The 18,544-nt window shown below is 46.7% G+C and overlaps 1 protein-coding gene across 2 annotated transcripts in view; it reads left to right on the forward strand.

Moving 5' to 3' along the window:
* Positions 1-18,544, forward strand: part of cped1 (cadherin-like and PC-esterase domain containing 1) — a 282,548-nt gene that overhangs the window by 70,620 nt on the left and 193,384 nt on the right. For both annotated transcript variants that reach the window (XM_038780826.1, XM_038780827.1), the window contains exons 3-4: positions 1,198-1,301; positions 6,697-6,781. In XM_038780826.1, coding sequence (XP_038636754.1) covers positions 1,198-1,301; positions 6,697-6,781 — 189 coding nt within the window. The remainder of the gene's footprint in view (positions 1-1,197; positions 1,302-6,696; positions 6,782-18,544) is intronic.

Here is an 18,544-nt window from a genome sequence, read left to right on the forward strand (position 1 = left end):
GTGACTTCTTCTAGTGACTGGTGTTTTACCATGTACGCTGATAAATGATTGGTAGTGAAAAGGAGAGACTTGGATTTATATGGCACCTTTTACAGACATTCCAAAACTCTTTACAATGAAGGAAGTACTTTTTGAAGTGTAGTGACTGTCGTAGTGTAGGAAACGCAGCAACTAATTGGTGCTCTGCAAACTCTCAGAAACAACAAGATTATAATGATCAGATCATCTGGGTTTTTTTCTGATGTTGATTGAGGGATAAATATTGGCCGGGAATAACTGCCCTGAAATAATTCCATAGGATCTTTTATACCCACCAAAGCAAGCACAGGAGCCTCTCACCATTATTAAGGAATATCTCAGACAGCCACTTCTCGTGTTCGCACATGCGCATTTAAAGGGGGGGGCGGAATCAGGCAGTTACTGTCTAAGTTGCCTCACTCCTGCAGAAACTTTGCACCAATAGAATCTTACTGAGAGATTTGGAATTTAAGTACAAGAAGTCTGTGAAATTGTGGTGCTTATCCAATAGGTACCCACTAAACTGACCAGAAAAAGTTAGGTTTGTCCATTAAAGTGGATACATTTTTTTTAACAGCATGGTAACTCTTAATTACTACCAAACAACTTCTCGGGCGCTGAAAATGTACTTTTATGAATGTGTCTCACATTCCTTCAGCTTTTAACTTTAGCTAGAAATTTTAAGGAATTAAACAAAAAATGTACTTCGCTTTTTCATTCTGTCTCTTTCATCTCTCCCTTAATCCCATTTTATGTACCCTCACTTTATTTTGCTTCCTGTCCATAACTTGGCATTGGTCCTGAATATTCCAATTTGCACTTCCTGATTTAGACCCTGTGGATCTGGTTTTAACTCTCACAAATCCCGTCCGTAGAGTTAAAATCAGGCCTTGCGTCGCTCAGCAAGGATTATTTTGTTTGACTTGCTATGGAGACATAGTTGATTTCCCTGTTTGCACAAATCCCCAATCCTCTTCAGAGGGTATGGAACTGTTTTAAATTTCTAATAGATACAACTTACAGGGAAAATCCCCACAGGAAGTCTGTGTTCAGATATAAATGTATTGAACAACTACGCCGTTCATTTGATTCTGCCTGGAAAACCTGTGCCAATTCGATTCTTCAGTGTAATAGACACGTTTCATTGCAGTGTTGACAGTGATTCCAATTCTTTTTTAGGAGCTGGACATTGGGACCTGTTGATTTGTTTCACTTCAAATGAGCTGAGTGGTGACAGGTGTCTTCAAAAAGAAGAGTTCCATCAACTCCAGCTTCATCAGAAGGTAATTAAATTCAGTCTAGATTAAGAAGTGACTTGTCTTTTATTTAAACCATGTTTGTCAACCATGTTTCACTCCAAGACACACAGACTCGTATTTAGATAGTACCTCTCACAGCCACCAGACATCCCAAAGTGCTTTCCAGCCATTGAAATACTTTTGGAGTGAAGTCACTGCTGTGACGTATGTTGTGTTCTTTGTTTTTGTTCTTCAGGATGGTGAAGGTTGTAGTGCTAACAAATGACAGTAAGCTGTGTTTAACAAACAACGCAAATTTATTACACTACACTGAATTAGATTCAAACATATTACTAAGGAAATAGTTCAGTAAAGATCACACTAGACATTACAATATTAAACTATGCCATCAGTTAAGCTATCTCACACCTACTCTGTATCTACTTCTCCAGCTCTCTCCTAGAGGTCAAGGAGACATGTGGGCCGGGATTCTCCGACCTGGCGCCGGGTCGGAGACTCCTCGGGGAGACGCGAGAATTGCGCCCCCCTCCCCCTGCCCCGACGCCAGATTCACCATTCTCCAGTGCCGTATTTTGGGCGCCCGTGGAATCCCCGCCACGCTGGTCAGGGGCTGTTGACAGCGACCCTCCCCCCCCCCCCCCCTGCCGATTCTCCTGGCCCCGATGGGCCGAGTGGCCAAAGAGTTTGGCCGAGTCCCGCTGGCCTGGATTACTCACCTCCCACACGGACCTGGAAGGTGAGTGTGCGGGGGCTGTCCTGAAGGGGGGGGGGGGCAGGGGGATCCGATCCCGGGGAGGGTCCCCATGGTGGCCTGGCCCGTGATCGAGGCCTACCGATCTGCGGGCAGGTGGTTCCGTGGGGGCGTACTTAACTCCGCGCCAAGCCACTGTAGGGCTCCGCCATATTGCCCGGGGGCCAGTGCGAAGGGAACCCCCGCACATGCGCGGAAATACGCCGGCTTTTCCGCGCATGCGCGGACTCGCGCGGCCATTCCGCGCCAGATGGAGCTGCGAGGACCACTCTGGCGGCAACCTAGCCCCCTAGAAAGGTGAGAATTCCTCACTTTCAGGGACCGTTGATGCCGGAGCCGTTGGCGCCGGTTTTCACGCCGGCTTGGGGACATAGCCCATTATTAGAGAATCCCGCCCGTGATATTTATATGGTTTCTCTATAGCACCATCTAGTGACTAGAGTAGTAACATTACATTAACCCTTTATGTACTCTACAATAGCCACATATTGTGAGAATGTAGGAAACAATTTGCAGGAAGGTGATAATGATGAGATAGTTTCTTTTAGGAATCTGATTGACACTGGAGGTAACTCCTCTGCTCTTTTCTGGAATAGTGCCATGGGACCATTTTACAGAGTGAGCAGGCAGCCTTGGTTTAACATCCCATCCAAAAGACTATGCCTTTGATCGTGCAGAACTCCCTCGGTATTGCAGTGCAGCGTCAGCCTGGAGTTTTCACCTCACGTCCAAGGAACAAGATTCGAACCCGCTGCCTTTCATCCCAGGGGAAGGTGTGCTGCCGACCGAGCCGTAACAAAAAAAACCATCTGCAAAAAATCTTCACAAACTTGAGCAGATTGTGGCGTCCCCTCCAAACTTAAAAATTGTAACAAAGTATATTATTCATAAATCAGTTCAGTATTCCAGCTGATTGGCACACTTTGCTTTTTCCTTCGCCTTCAAGCTCACGACCAAATATTCCTGTTTCTAAATTACACTATGTAAAATTTGACGACCTGACTTCACAGGCATACCGACATTTAAACCTGTTGTGATTTAAACCTAAATTTGTTTCTCTACACAGTCAGCGACAATGTGTCACAGTAGCAGCCAGTTTACGTTACAAAGTCTTGGCACGATAAAATCAAACTTAGCTTCCCAACGTAAGCGTCTTGTTTCTAGGCAGAGGAGTTGGGGGCATGGTGGCAATTTTGTACAAAGCTATTAGAGATTCCTGTGGAAATCAAATGTGAGTTTGATATTTTTCATGCAGGCAGGTTAACACATTCATCTGTTAATTTTTAATATCCAGAAAAACACTGAGGAGTGCAATCGCATTCCTGATATACACTTTTGACGTTTATCGGGATTAAGATGTGTGTTTAATTCTCATGTCTTTCATCAAACCTTTAGCTCCAATTTTATAGTGTCGGTAGGTCAGGTGTATTGCGGGCTCGAAGCAGCTGGCAAACTCAGGGAATCGGACCTTAATAGTCAGGTGTCACCTCTATAAATTTACTCACTAATGTTCTGGAACCGGGCCAGGTTCACTCCCTAGCTGGTGTGTGGGAACGGGAACTTGGCAGCACGAGTCCACAGTCTGGGTTCAGGTTAAGTGACGTTTGGAGCTCTGAACAGAATTGTGGGGGAGCTGGGAAGCCAACCTGTGGGAAGGGAGATCCAGAGATTCTTTGTTGACCCAAAGGAGCTTTTTCTCTCCTCCTTGGTGCGGTGTTCTTTGTGTTGCTTAATTCAGGAAGGTTGGCGTAGTGTTCACAAAGACCACAAAATAGCTTGAACTTAAACAAAGCTATACATTTATTAATACTGTTAAACTGGATTCGACACCTACTTCTAAATAATACACAGTTGGTCGTTAACATATAAACTACACTCATCTACAATGAATCTTAATACTGGTATAAACTAAGAATAGTCGGGGGAAGGTAGCGGGAGGGGGGGGGCTACAGGTTCGTTACGGGGGTTCGATGGCTAGCCAAGGCCCAAAACCAAACTAAATAAACATGTTGAGGGGGGGGGGGGGGGGGGGGGGCGCAGTTACTACTACGAAGATGCTTACCTGTAAATATGTATGTTAATTTTTGCGTGTTTGTTTTTTTTTTTTTTCTCTCCTAACAATTTGTAATTTGTTCAATATAAAATATGAAAACTGAATAAAAACATTTATAAACAAAAAAAAATATACTGGTATAAACTATGATCTGCTCTTACTCACACTAATAATACTTCTGACTATCTCTAGCTAACTCGTGGACTACTCTCCCCCACAACGCTTAGCATCAATGGCTTATATACTTGCATCGGTAGCTCCCTCTTGTGGCTAATCTAGACATTTAATTAACCCTTGCAGTTCTTACAGTTATGATAATACCACACTGAACAATTACCTAACGCTCTTAATCCTCTTCTGGCCCATGACTCATCACCGCCGGGTCTAGCCTAACAACAAAGCTATCATGCTCCCCAGTTCTAGCCTATTGGGCGCTGAAGACATTCAAATCTGCATATTTAAAGAGGGAACCCAGTTGTGTAAAAGAGTGCGTTAACATTGTGATATTGCATAAGGGCAGCAAGATCAGAGGAGGTAAATGACTGACCACATATTAACAGTTGCAGCCATTATTTTAATACAGATGGAATTAGTCTGTCAGGATGCCTAATAATTTTTTCGTCACCGAGAGAACCTTTAAATGTCTTCATGAAAAGAAATAGATGTTATCAGTATTAGTAAATGCCCCATTGAAAATTTAAATGTAAAGACAGCAACAGGCTTGCTAATTATGATGGTTATTTCAACTGTAGCATCTGTCTGTATTCACCAATTCAGCTTCAATATTACCTGGTTTCCTTTTAACTTTTAGTTAGAATCCCTGCAGTATAGAAGGAGGCCATTCAGCCCATCGAGTCTGCAGTGACCCACTGAAAGAGCACCCTATCCCACTTCCCCGCCCTAAACCTGAAACACCATGGCCCCACCTAACCTGCACATCTTTGGGCACTAAGGGGCAATTTATCATGGCCAATCCACCTAACCTGCACATCTTTGGGCACTAAGGGGCAATTTATCATGGCCAATCCACCTAACCTGCACATCTTTGGGCACTAAGGGGCAATTTATCATGGCCAATCCACCTAACCTGCACATCTTTGGACTGTAGGAGGAAATTGGAGCACCCGGAGGAAACCCACGCAGACACGGAGAATGTGCAGACTCCGCACAGACCGTGACCCAAGGTCAGAAATGAACCCGGGTCCCTGGCGCTGTAAGGCAGCAGAGCTAACAACTGTGCCCTCGTGCCATCTGGCAGATAACTGGTTACATCGAGAGATTTGGGCTTGCTGAACTAGCTGGTTTTAAAAACTCAATTATTGCAACTTATCATGAAGCTTTAAAAAGCGTGAATGTTACAGCCATATTGTTACTCAAATGTTATTCCCACTCATTTTTCTTAAACCTGCTTTTCTGCTTTACAGTATTACAGAGTAACTCATGGTTATATTGCATGTTTTCAGGCATTTCTGAGATGTTTCATCAAGAATTAATTAAATGTAATCTATTTTTCTATTATTCCCTTTTCTCATTACCTCAATTCTCCTACTTTTATTGTTTGAATTTTATTTTTATTTTAATTGTATTTACATAACTGTGTATTTTAATTGATCTGCTATTTTCTCTTTTTACTAAAGGTTCCAGCGATACCCGAAAGAGATTATCCCTTTTGCTCTGTTTCTTTCTCTCTGCAACCACTGTGCAGACTGAAAGTGGGATCTACCTTGGGCGGGATTCTCCGACTCCCCCCCCCTCCTCGGCACCGGGTCGGAGAATCGCCGGAGGGCGGCGTGAATCCCGCTCCTGCCGGCTGCCGAATTCTCCGGCGCTGGAGATTTGGCGGGGGTGGGAATCGCGTTCTACCGGTCGAGAGCTGTTGGCAGCCCCCCCCCCCCCCCCCCCCCCCGGCGATTCTCTGGCCTGCGATGGGCCGAGTGGCCGCCCGTATTTTGCCGGTCCTGCCAGCATAAATTAGAGTAGGTCCTTACCGACGGAACCAGGCGGCGCGAGCGGCCTCCGGGGTCCTCGGGAGGGGCGGGGGGATCTGGCCCCGGGATTTGACCCCACAGTAGCCTGGCCCGTGATCGGGGCCCACCTGTGTCGTGGGGGCACTCTATTCCTCCACGTCAGCTGCTACTCCACCACGATGGACGACGCAGAGATGAACCCACCCCTGGGCATGCGCTGGGATGACGCCAGCACACGCTGGCGCTCCCGTGCATGCGCCAACTCACGCCGGCCGGCGGAGGCCCTTCGGCACCGGTTGGGTTAGCGCCAAGCCCCTTCCGCGCCTGCAGGCGCGCCGCAAACCATCCGGAACAGGCCTAGCCCCTGAAGGTGTAGAGGATTCTGCACCTTTGGGGAGGCCCGACGCCGGAGTGCCATCAAAATAGCTGGACCAATCATTTGTTGTTTATTTGCAGAGTCACATTGGGCATTTTGCAAAGATATCTTGACAGCCCCGGGAAGTCCACACTACCCGCCTCGTTGTTGGCATACACTGGATTAACTATCGGTTGTGCGTTTTGAAGAGGATTTCCCTTGCTGATTATTTAATAACTTCTTGAACTCATAATAGTTGATGCTAGTACTTAAGATTACGGATTTACTTTCAGGTGAACAGAATCCCAGGTCTAGAACATGCACTTTGCAGAAAAGACGGCTTCTGTCAGATTATGGATATTGCTCAAAGATTGCCAGGTAAATAATCTTTTTTTGTTTGGTTGCATTGTCTTGATTGAAGTCAATATACAAACTATTTAAAGGTTATTGGCCCTCTCTTAAAGTACCACATGACAATGTTAGAAATGTAGGTCCCTTTAAGAGTAAACCAGCTCATGCTTCAGACTGAGTTGAGAACTAGAACTAGAACTAGATCTAGAATCCTCCCCTCGCCCAGTTCGGAGGGTTGTTTCTAGACAGTGAGAGGATCCAGGAGGGAAGAGTGGAAATTGATATTTGTACTGAATGACAGCATCAACAATAAAACAGTTGTGAATTACAGAATGTGTTGATTTGGTAAATGGATACCCACCTGTGAGGCAGGTTGCAAAGGATTAGCCTTCAGGTTGGAACTTAAAGAGAACAGAAAGCAATTCATGTTTCTGGCAAAAACAAGTCTCCTGGTGGCTTTGAGGTGAAATGGCTGAGTGATGCTGCAGGATCACCAACTATGATTACCCAACATTTGGTATTGGAGCCATACAAACAATGGACTAACGAGGTGGAGATGTGGACTTGGGCCACGTCTCTACCCAAAGGTAAGCAAGGTATGGCTCTAGCCTTGTCTTTAACAGAAAGAAGTAAGATTAGAATTAAGGGGCACGATCTAACGGAGAAGTTTCTAAGTGTCATTTGTGGCAGAGGGTGTGGTTCTCCGGAGACATTTCTAAGTGTGGTAGTGAGTGGTAACTGCCGTGAGCTTCCCGACTCTCAGCCTGGTGAGGTCAGCAAAGCTATTCAATGTTAATCATAGATCATAGAATTTACAGTGCAGAAGGAGGCCATTTGGCCCATCATGTCTGCACCAGCCCTTGGAAAGAGCATCGTACTTAAGCCGCTATCCCCATAACCCAGTAATCCCACCTAACCTTTTGGACACTGTGCAATTTAGTACGGCCAATCCACCTAACTTGCACATCTTTGGACTTGTGGGAGGAAACCGGAGCACCCGGAGGAAACCCACGCAGATATGGGGGGAGCGTACAGACTCTGCACAGACAGTGACCAAAGCAGGGAATCGAACCTGGGACCCTGGAGCTGTGAAGCAACAATGCTAACCACTGTGCTACCGTGCCTCCCTATCTGTCCACTTAACGAGACCCTGTGGGCTTCTAGCTGCAAATGAAGGCTCGCCAGCTGATTTGCCGACACCGCGCCTGCCAGGCCCCGGCTAACTTAAGCAGCACTTGCTCAGCCAACCCCAATCAGCTGGCAACAATGACGCCAAGGAGGTTGGCAAAAAGGTTCCTGGATGCAGATCTGGGGAGGCCCATTGATGCAGTGGGGGCCAAGAGAAATGTCCGGTTCCCCCGTCGGTCCCAGAGGGTGAGCGACAGGGCTGCCTGGGATGAGCTGGCAGTGGCTGTAAGCTCCAGGAGCGTGACCAGAAGGAATGGCTTCCAGTGCCAGAAAAAGGCCAATGACCTACACCGGGCAGCACGAGTAACTAGACACCACACCACCTCCCCCCCCACCCCCAACTGTCCTTGCGACCCCCAACTCTCCCTTCACACACCCCCTCAAACCCTTCCAATCCTTCCTTCACAACCCCCCTCTTACCACTGTCAATCAAACATGTGACTAAGGATGTCATCTCTGCATCTCCTCAGGAAAAGTTCTCCCACAATTGGCGGGAGAGGGCCCAATCTGGCGGCGGGGTGCCAGACTTGAGAATCCTCACCTCCTTCGAGGAGCAGGCCCTGGAGGTGACGGGGGGTGGCCGAGGACAGGACAGTCACCCAGGCAAAGGTTAGCGGACGCTGTAGAGGTGAGGATCCAGCAGGCTCCACCCGGAGGACTGTCAAAAGTGAGTTGTTATTGCCATAGTGACTGACCCCTCCCTCCACGTGACCACTGACCACGTGACCATTCTCCCACAGGTCCTCCAGCATCGGCCCATCGTAGGTGCCCCCCCACCCCTCTCTCCAGCCTTCCAGGAGACCATCTCGGAGGGGAACTCTCAGGAAGACACTATCGAAGCGTCACAGCTGTAATCTCAACCCTCTACCAGCGCAGATACATGGACCTCGGTGGGACATGTTCGTGGACAGGCTTCTGGGGCACAATCTGGTGAGCACCATGGAGCTGCTATTGTACATCAGGTGGAAGCAGGAACTCCCAGACGAGACAGCAGTCGGAGGTCTGCTGGATCCCAAGACCCAGCTTCGTTCCAGCCTGATGCTGAGCCTGTGGAAGAGGTGTACCTGGAGCTGTTGGAGATGATAGGGAGTGGCTGGTTCATTCAGAGGGAGATGTCAGCAACATTCCAGCAGATCCATAGCCAATTGGAGGAGTCCCAGAGGCTACGAGCGCGGGAGATTTTGCCGGCAATGCGTGGCACTGAGGGCAACACTGATCGGGTGGCGGCCCTAGTGGAGAGCCTGGTGCACAACGTCGGCACCATTAGTGAAGTCGGTGACGCAGTCGGTGACGGCCACGGCTGATGGTCTCGGCAGAATGTCTGACTCGCTGGGGGATGTGACCCAGTACGATGCTGCAATTGATGAGATGCTCCGGGACATGTCCCACTCTCAGATGGGAATGGCCCAGGCGCTGTGTAGCTTGTCCCGGTCACTGAGGAGCATCGCCGAGGCCTCGAGTGAGAGTGCAACAAGACCGGAGAATCATGCCCAAAGTGAGCTTAGATAGCGGTGGGGAACTTGCCAACAGAGCCGGGGTGAAACACCCAGCAAATCCTGGACTCAATTCTCCCGCCGCATTCCACTCCCGCTTGAGCGAAACACGGCCGGTCTCCCCATGCACCTTCTCCCCATTTCTGCGTGGGCTTCCTCCGGATGCTGCAGTTTCCTCCCACAGTCCAAAAATATGCAGGTTAAGATGGATGCATTATGCTAAATTGCCCTTTAGTGTTCAGAGTTTGACAGAATAGGCTATGGGGATAGGGCGGGGTCGGTTGGAGAGTGGACCTGGGTACAGTGCTTTTGCGGAGGGGAGGGGCAGGTCCGCTGGAATGAATAGGTGCCTCCTGCACTGTAGGGATTCTTCCAGAAGAAGGGTGTCTCACGATGTAACAGTGCGGAATCTGAAATTATGTTTATTCCCCATTGTATTTTTGTCTAAATATGATTGTTTTTCCCCCCCCCCCAATCTTAAAGAAAGGGAATCTGACAATGTTAGAAATGCAAGTCCCTTTAAAAATAAACCAGGACTGGCTTCAGAGTGATTTGAGAGCAGATGTGTCTCATTGAAGCCTGAACTTAACAAATGGGTTTTCCGCAGTAAGGAGTTTGCTTCTGGATGGGATATGGAAGGGACAAGTGGAATCTGGTGGTGGTGCTGAACTCTAGTATAGCAATGAAAGTTGTGAATCACAGAATATCTTCTGCTGCTTGAAACAGAACATAGATATCCAGCTGTGTGGCACCACGTGTTATTTTTAACAATGAACATTGCTACAACAAAAGCAGAAAATGCTGGTCAATCTCAGCAGGTCTGACAGCATCTGAGGAGAGAGAGAGAGTGGGCCTCCCTCATTCCCTTCTCTCTCCACAGACGCTGTCTGTCCGGCATTTTCTGTTTCTGTTTCAGATCCCAACATCCGCAGTCATTTGTTTTTATCACTACTTTTGTACGTTTGCAGTTTGTCATAGCCGTTAATGGACGGCAGGGTAGCACAGTGGTTAGCACTGTTTGTTCACAGCACCAGGGACCCGGGTTCAATTCCAGGCTTGGGTCACTGTCTGTGTGGAGTCTGCACATTCTCGTCCCACAAGACCCGAAAGACGTGCTTGTTAGGTGAATTGGACATACTGAATCATCCCTCAGTGTACCCGAACAGGCGCGTAGTGTGGCGACTAGGGGATTTTCACAGTAACTTCATTGCAGTGTAAGCCTACATGTGGCACGAATAAAATTATTATTATTATTGATCCTTCAGCTAGGCTGTCATCACACAACGACGGCCTTTCTCGAGACGTGTATATCCTGAAAGGGAAATTATACTCCTTTTGAAATGATTATATGTACATGGTGTGAGAGCATAAATTTGTACTTTATCGTATGATCTGAAAATCTTGAGTTTGCACCGTAATTGCTCCGATCATCAACCATTTAAAAATACAATGGAGTCCCAATTATTTGCCATACTGGAGGATCTCCTTCTCGTGGACAATCACAATTGGTGAGTAATTGAGTTGTAGCCTCGTGTCAATAAAATGCACAACCTGCATTCCTGACAGAACTGAACAGGCCACACAGCTGTCAAAAGAATTTCAACAAAAGCAGCCCCCTGACCTGACCCAAATGATTTTGTGCACTACGCTTTATGTAGAGGGGACATTGTATGACCTGAACCATCCCAAGCCCCCAGCCAGCCATGACTTTAAGTGCACACAGAAGATTAATCGTGTAAGACCTGACCCAAAGTTGTAACCAGCTGTTGCAAACTTGCATTACAAACTTGCATTACTGTGAAACACAAACCCCTGTCAGTCTAGATCATAGATAACTGAGAGTGCGGATACTGAGAGCAGAGACAACTGGGACTCCATTTAATGCCTTCAAAAAATAATTACCACCGTGTGGCATTTGTGACTCACTTCCCTCAAAGAATTATTTTAATACTTCTGGGAGATTGTTTTATGGACCTTTGAAATGTACTGAGGAACTGGAAGCAATTTAAAAATAACACATCAATCAAATTCAGCTATTTTTATACCAGCTCTATAACTTGTAGCAGGAGCAGCATCTATTCACAGTCTAGTTGTTCTGTGCAGGGCGTAGAATTAATTGTACGATATATAAAGCATATTTTCGATCCATATATTCGGTTAATCTTTCTTTACTAATGGAATAATTTGAGAAATAAACTCCAAAAAGTTAATATTTTGCCCAGAATGCAGATTTACAGTCCAAGTTTACATTTGCCATCTGCATGTCATCACAAAAGGTTTCTGCTGCTTTAAACAATCGACCAAACCAGTTTTTAAAATGACATTTCTGTGGTAGCGTGCCCCTTTAAGGGGGCGGGTTCCCGGAGGGTCATGAACCCCAATCGGCCAATAGGGCTGGAGCGCAAGAACCCTGGGGATGGAGCACGGGTTCCCAATCAGTTGGAAGTTTGGAGTCTTGGATCATGGAAGTTTTTATCTCAATCTCCATACATAGTTTCTTACTTTAATAAATCGCTCAGTTGTTAATCCATCGGGTGGTCACTGTTCTGTCAGGACATTACATTGGCGATGAGGATCAACCGCAGTGCCTTCCTGCTGTTACAAAAATTAGGAGAGTGGTCTTGAGTGAAACCTTCTCCATCGAAGCCAACTCCTTTCCCAGTCCATGAGGTTTCCTTTTGGTAAACTAGAACCATTTGACCCTCCAACGAAGCAATGGGCGCTATATGTAACGCATCTCTGTTACTTTCTCAGGGCATATTAATTTGGGGGAGGGTGGGAGGAAAAGCAGCAATTCTACTAATGGCCTGCGGGGCTCCCGCTTACAGCCTAATTAGGATTTTGACGTCTCCAGATGCCCCCGACTTTCAACATTCGAGGAGTTGGTGGTTAGTCAAGGGTCATTAGCAACCGAAACGCTCCATAATAATGCAGCGTTACAAGTTCAATTCAACAAAGACACCGGGGAGATGGTCGAGGTCTTCATGGCATGCCTAAAGCAAATGGCTGAACAATGCGTGTTGAGGTCTGCACTAAACGACATGTCGAAGGACAGGCTGTATTGTGGTGTTAACAACATGGTCATACAAAAATAATTGTTAGCAGAGGCAGAGATACCCTTAAAGAAGCAATTCGAGGTCGCCCAGCCTATGGAAAGTGCGGAGAGGAGGGCGATGGAGTTAAAGAAGAGAGCATGCAAGAAGGGTGGGTGGCACGGTAGCATAGTGGTTAGCATCAATGCTTCACAGCTCCAGGGTCCCAGGTTCGATTCCTGGCTGGGTCACTGTCTGTGCGGAGTCTGCACGTCCTCCCCGTGTGTGCGTGGGTTTCCTCCGGGTGCTCCGGTTTCCTCCCACAGTCCAAAGATGTGCGGGTTAGGTGGATTGGCCATGCTAAATTGCCATCAGTGTCCTAAAAAAAAGTAAGGTTAAGGGGGAGTTGTTGGGTTACGGGTATAGGGTGGATACGTGGGTTTGAGTAGGGTGATCATTGCTCGGCACAACATCGAGGGCCGAAGGGCCTGTTCTGTGCTGTACTGTTCTAAATTCTAAATTCTAAAGGGGAGGTCCACCAGGGCTGTTGGGAAGCGCCTGGCAGTTGTGGAGCCAGGGATGAAAGCGCAGAAACCAATGAGCAAAGAGGCTCAGAGCTGAAGAAAGTGCAGAGATATCAGGACTTTGGTCCACAGACCAGGAGCTATGAAGAATGCTACTGATGTGGGGAAGATCATTCCCAGGAAAGACGTAGATTCAGGAAGCTACATGTTATGCCTGCAATAGGAGGAGGCACATTCAGAGGAAATGCAAGGCTAAGGCTGAGCCTACAGGGGGCCAAAAAAAATCACTCCCAACTCCAGAACACAGTGTTGAGAACAACCCCGAAAACGAATCTGAATGCAGTTTAAACAACAAAAAGGTGGAAAAGACGCCCCTAATTACGATTGCACGAATCATAAATGGTCAGTTGTTTCGAATGGAGGTGGACACATGGGGCCTCTGCTACAGTTTTAGGTGAACATACGTATCGTTATCTGCAAGGTGGAGTGAAGCCCCTGCAGGTAAGAAGCACATTGGCCAGGCTAGCCACCTATACTGGGAAAGCTTTAAGAATCCTACCAGTGACCATAACACCTGTAAGCTACTGGGACCAGTCAGCCCAACTGCCCTTAGTAGTAGTAGTGGGGGGGGAGTCTGGTGGGCCGAGATTGGCTGTGCCAAATTGGTTGGAGATCTTTCAAATCAACGAGGGAGGCCTTAATGATACCTTAAGAAATTATAAAGAGGTGTTCCAAAACAGTTCAGCAAGATATAGAGCCTTCAAGCAAAGATTTATGTGGATTCGGAGGCCACGGTCAAGTTTTTGAGAGCATTTAGGAATGGCAAACTATTATGGTAGATTTATTCCCAATCTTTCCACATTGTCAGCACCCTTGCACACCCTACTCAAGAAGCACCAGAGCTGGTATTGGAAAGATCGTCAGAAAGAAGCCTTTGAACAGGTTTAATTAGCCTTGCCACCATCCAATCTCTATTTCAACCTCCAAAAGAGAGAATCCTTACCTACGACATGCCCTCTGACAGAATAGGGGTGGTTTTGGCCCATAAGATGGAAGATGGCACTGAAAGGCGTATCGCCTATGCCTGGAGAACTTTGACCAGTGCTGAACAAGTATATAACCAAATTGAAAAGGAGGGACTGGCCGTGACATCTGGAGTCAATAAGTTCCACAATGCGTCATTTCAGAGTCATTACCGACAAACCCTTGTTGGGGTTATTTAGGGAGGATAAGGATGCTGCCCACGGCTACCCACAAGTCCTCCAATTTGTACAGTTTGAGTGTTGTTATATGTGGACATGAATCCCCAGCATAACAATGTGAGTGTTCATCATTGACTATTAACATTGACTAGGCAATCTTACTCTGAGAATAGAAAGAGTAAGAAAAGAAATGTAACATCGGGTAGATAAGTTTGGAATTATAGTTGAGCTACGTCTTTGGGGGATTGTAGATGACCATGTGTGCTTGATATCATCAACGCGGGTTATGCAGGTTTTCATTGCAGTCCAGCATTCTGTCCTCCAGCAGTTAGGTAACATCTCTGTTCTGGAGAAATACCAGTGACCTAATGGAGCAGGAACCCGCTGTCCTCACTCTGGATGACAGCTTCCATGCTCCCACCACTGCCTCTTCACCAGTGACCCACGTTGTTGACTCTCAGCCAGAAGCTCAGACTCTGTCATCCGTGCTGAGGTGTGCAGTCTGAAGCCGGGCCCTGAAGGTCCAGGGCTCCCACCGGTTGTCCTGCAAGGCCATCTGCAGACTCTCTCAGTGAAAGTAGCACCATGCCTTCAACTGGGACATTGCAGTGTGCAGGAAGGCTAGACCACAAACAGGCACTAAAACACACGCACTAAGGCTAGTTATGTTAGCATGTGTTATTGGATGGGTTGCTGGATAAAGTTGTTGTGCAAAGATTTTTTTTTTGTTGGTGGCTCTCGATTAGGATTTTGATCAAGAAGATAAAGTGATGACATGTAGATGATGGACTGAAAGTTAAAATTATAGAACAATGGTGGTCTTCCTAAGGGAGTCTCAATCAGCCTCCTGGACAGCAAATCTGGAACAAAAGGGTCTCGCATGCCTCCTCCCCACCTAGTCTATCTCCTAAGATGGTGTCCATATTGTTACAATTATGAGGTTTAATCAGATTGTTATGTTTTGGGACTGTATCTTTAATTGGAGTAAAATGTAGATCACATGAGACCTATTCTGAAGGCCTGTGTAAGGGGGCTATTAAAGATTAAATAAAGGACAAGATTACTTTGCTGAAAAGTTGTAAGGTGTTAGGTGGATTGGCCATGCTAAATTGCCCGTAGTGTAAGGTTAATGGGGGGATTGTTGGGTTACGGGTATACGGGTTACGTGGGTTTAAGTGGGGTGATCATTGCTCGGCACAACATCGAGGGCCGAAGGGCCTGTTCTGTGCTGTACTGTTCTATGTGTTTGCAGTTGGAGACAATGACAGCAGCATCTGTGCTAACAGTGGTAAACTGCTAGTCTCCAGTCCCATGAAAGTGCTGAAAAAAATAATAAATAATAATCTTTATTGTCACAAGTAGACTTACATTAACACGGCAATTAAGTTACCGTGAAAAGCACCTCGTCGCCACATTCCAGCGCCTGTTCGGATACACCGAGGGAAAATTCAGAATGTCCAAATCACCTAACAGCACGTCTTTTGGGATTTGTGGGAGGAAACCGGAGCACCCGGAGGAAACCCGCACAGACACGGGAGAACATGCAGACTCCTCACAGACAGTGACCCAAGCCGGGAAACAAACCTGGAAACCTGGCGCGGTGAAGCAACAGTGATACCCACTGTGCTAGGTTTGTAAACAGTTATACTTCTGTCAGGAAACAGAGGTAGATTAAGTAATCTACCTTTGTATTATTGGATATTAGAAATAAGGTATAGATCTAAATGAGTTTAATTGAATGTTTCTGTGTAAGAATGGTTTAAAACTCTAGATTCAGATAAATAAAGGGGCTTACATGTATGGGGGCTGTGGCTTCATTTCAAACTGTGTCTGTATCGGGTTTTGAGCGTTTGCAGCGTGAAAAGCAAATAGAGCTTGAAGAAGAACTGTGCTATTGCTTCGCAACTAGGGGCCACCTTTAAGTTACAAAGACCTTTTTTGAGTTTAGCTTTAACTGGACCCAACGCAGTTGGTGCTTAGCAAATGGCGATGAAATTCTCACAGACGTAGGAGAATGGAATAATGGGAAGAAGCAAGTTCCAAAAGAACAGATAGTTCTAGAAAGCAGAGGATGAACAGAGGTCCCAGGAAGTCAAAAGGGACAAAATGAACTGGAATTTGAACAAGGCAGTTCTCTAAAATTCAAGTGAAAGGTGGAGAAATGCTGAGAGACAGCTGCAAGAACCAGATTTAAAATGAGGAACCAGACATCAGGTAAATCAAAAGTTTGGTGACATCTTAATACAGCCTGTGAAGCAGCAGTATTCTATCGCGTGGCTGGATACCTGACAGACTGTGTGGAAGCTTGAATGGATGTGACAATTAAAGGCAGAGGAATACTGAAAGAGTTGGAAATCCTGGAAACGGATCCTTGCTGAAAATAGCTGAGGAATGCATTGTTAGATTCTAAGGTTTGTCTTTTTGAGACTAAGTTTGGAAACACTCATGTGATAGCCAGAGTCCAGTGAGGCCAGGTGGCTCACAGCATAATAATTATCTGGGAGGATTTGAGGAGAAATCCACAAAATTTTGATAAGTGGCAGCTGCCACTTGGTTTCAGGATGGGGTGTGTCTGACCACGGTTGGCCCATTGATTAACAGGGACTGTGTATTTTCTGAGAACAAAGTATATTTTGTAACCTGTGTTATCTTTACAATTTATGTACACTTGTGAAGATTTCAGTGGGGTGAAGGAGTATTGCATTACAGTCAAACTTTCTCATGTTGTTTTTTTCTGTTGTTAAAAGTTAATTAGAAGTTCACAGAACGGTAGTTGGAAAGTGTTAAATCTTAAAGTTAATCATCTTTATAAATTAAAATAACAATGTCTAAGATACAGTATGGACTCAAAAATGGGAGAAGCTAGTTAAACATTGAAATAACAGTAACAGTGGCCTAAGTGGTGAAACCCCAATGCTTACAAATATTGACCACAGCAAAGAGAGGTAAGTGCATTCCAAGCACTAAGTACATTCCAGGGGCTGAAACATGTGCTTGCACGGCACTCACTTCCTTCATGAACCATGAAGGGACATGAATTAATCAAAGCTGCAGATGGTTTGTAGAAGCTGTCAATCACAGATTAAAACCAGAAATCTATGAATGGCTTGCAGCTAATTAATCTGTCGGAACCAGATACAGGTCACAACTCCTCTCCTTCCAGGAATGAACTCATGGAGCTTCCTAAGTGATTCGGCTGTAATTCTTCTCACTGCCCCTGCCTGGACTGATCTCTACTTCCAGACAGGGGTCTCTTTTTTTGGGGGGGGATGGTCTGTGTGGGTGGAGGAGGTCCATGGGGGGGGGGGGGGGGGTCCCTTTGGTCAGATTATCCCTGGGGGTATCCTTTTGACAGGGCGTCCCTGTGAGGGGGCTCCCTATTAGAGGGATCCCTGGGAGAAGCTCTCTATTACAGAGGCCCTTGGTGGCAGGGGGGAGGGGGAAGGGGGGGTGAATTCTGGTAGGAGGGGGTTGAGCAGGCAGTGCATTGTCAGGGGGAAGTGGGGGTGGTCCTCGGTTGGACCTGGATGGTCTCTATCTGCGTGCCCCTGTCGTGGTGGACCTTGCGGTGGGCCAAACGGATAATTCCTGGGCAGTTAACCCCGTGGCGCACTGTGAGGTCCACCACAAGTGATCCCCGACCACCTAATTCCTGTCCGGGGGGGGGGGGGGGGGGGGGGGGGGGGGATCACAGAAGGCCGGAGCATAGCCAGGCTCGCAAAATGGATGCAAATGGGTCATTAAGACCTCACATTAAGACCTCCTGGTCATGGACCTTGTTCATGCCGCCAGCAGAGGGTCAGAGCATCGAGATCGGGTCGGCGCCTCGCGTCAATCCCGATTTATTTATTTCTTTCCCCCCATAGCCGATTCGCCATCCCATCGGGAAACGTGATCCGGGTGTCCCAGGATGGAGAATCCCGCCCATCATTTTACTTCCACAAAGTTTGTCAGAGCAATCATCAGTGAAAAGTACCTCACCTACAGTGGATATCGGGCTCTCTAAATAGTGCTCGTGGGTAGTGCCTTGAGGAGTTGGATACATGTTCAGCTGGAAGGGATGAGGACACTGGACTGTGTGCAGTTAAAGTTTGCTGAACAGCATCATTTCAGCCTGAGAAGCTGTTTGAATCTATTATCTGCCCATTGCCAAAGCTTCCGGCGTATGGATGGCTCACCCACTCTCGCACTGTCCCAAGCTGTGATCCTTGCTCGAAACAAAACAAAATACTCATGTTTAATTTATATCCAGGTTATTTCGATGTGCATGACTTAATCATGGAGCTAAACCGTTTCAGTAAGTCTACGTCCGGTTAAGAAGAACTCTCCTGATATGTGAGACTCTAATTAG

This window comes from Scyliorhinus canicula, chromosome 20 (genome assembly GCF_902713615.1).
Source record: "Scyliorhinus canicula chromosome 20, sScyCan1.1, whole genome shotgun sequence".
NCBI lineage: Eukaryota > Metazoa > Chordata > Chondrichthyes > Carcharhiniformes > Scyliorhinidae > Scyliorhinus > Scyliorhinus canicula.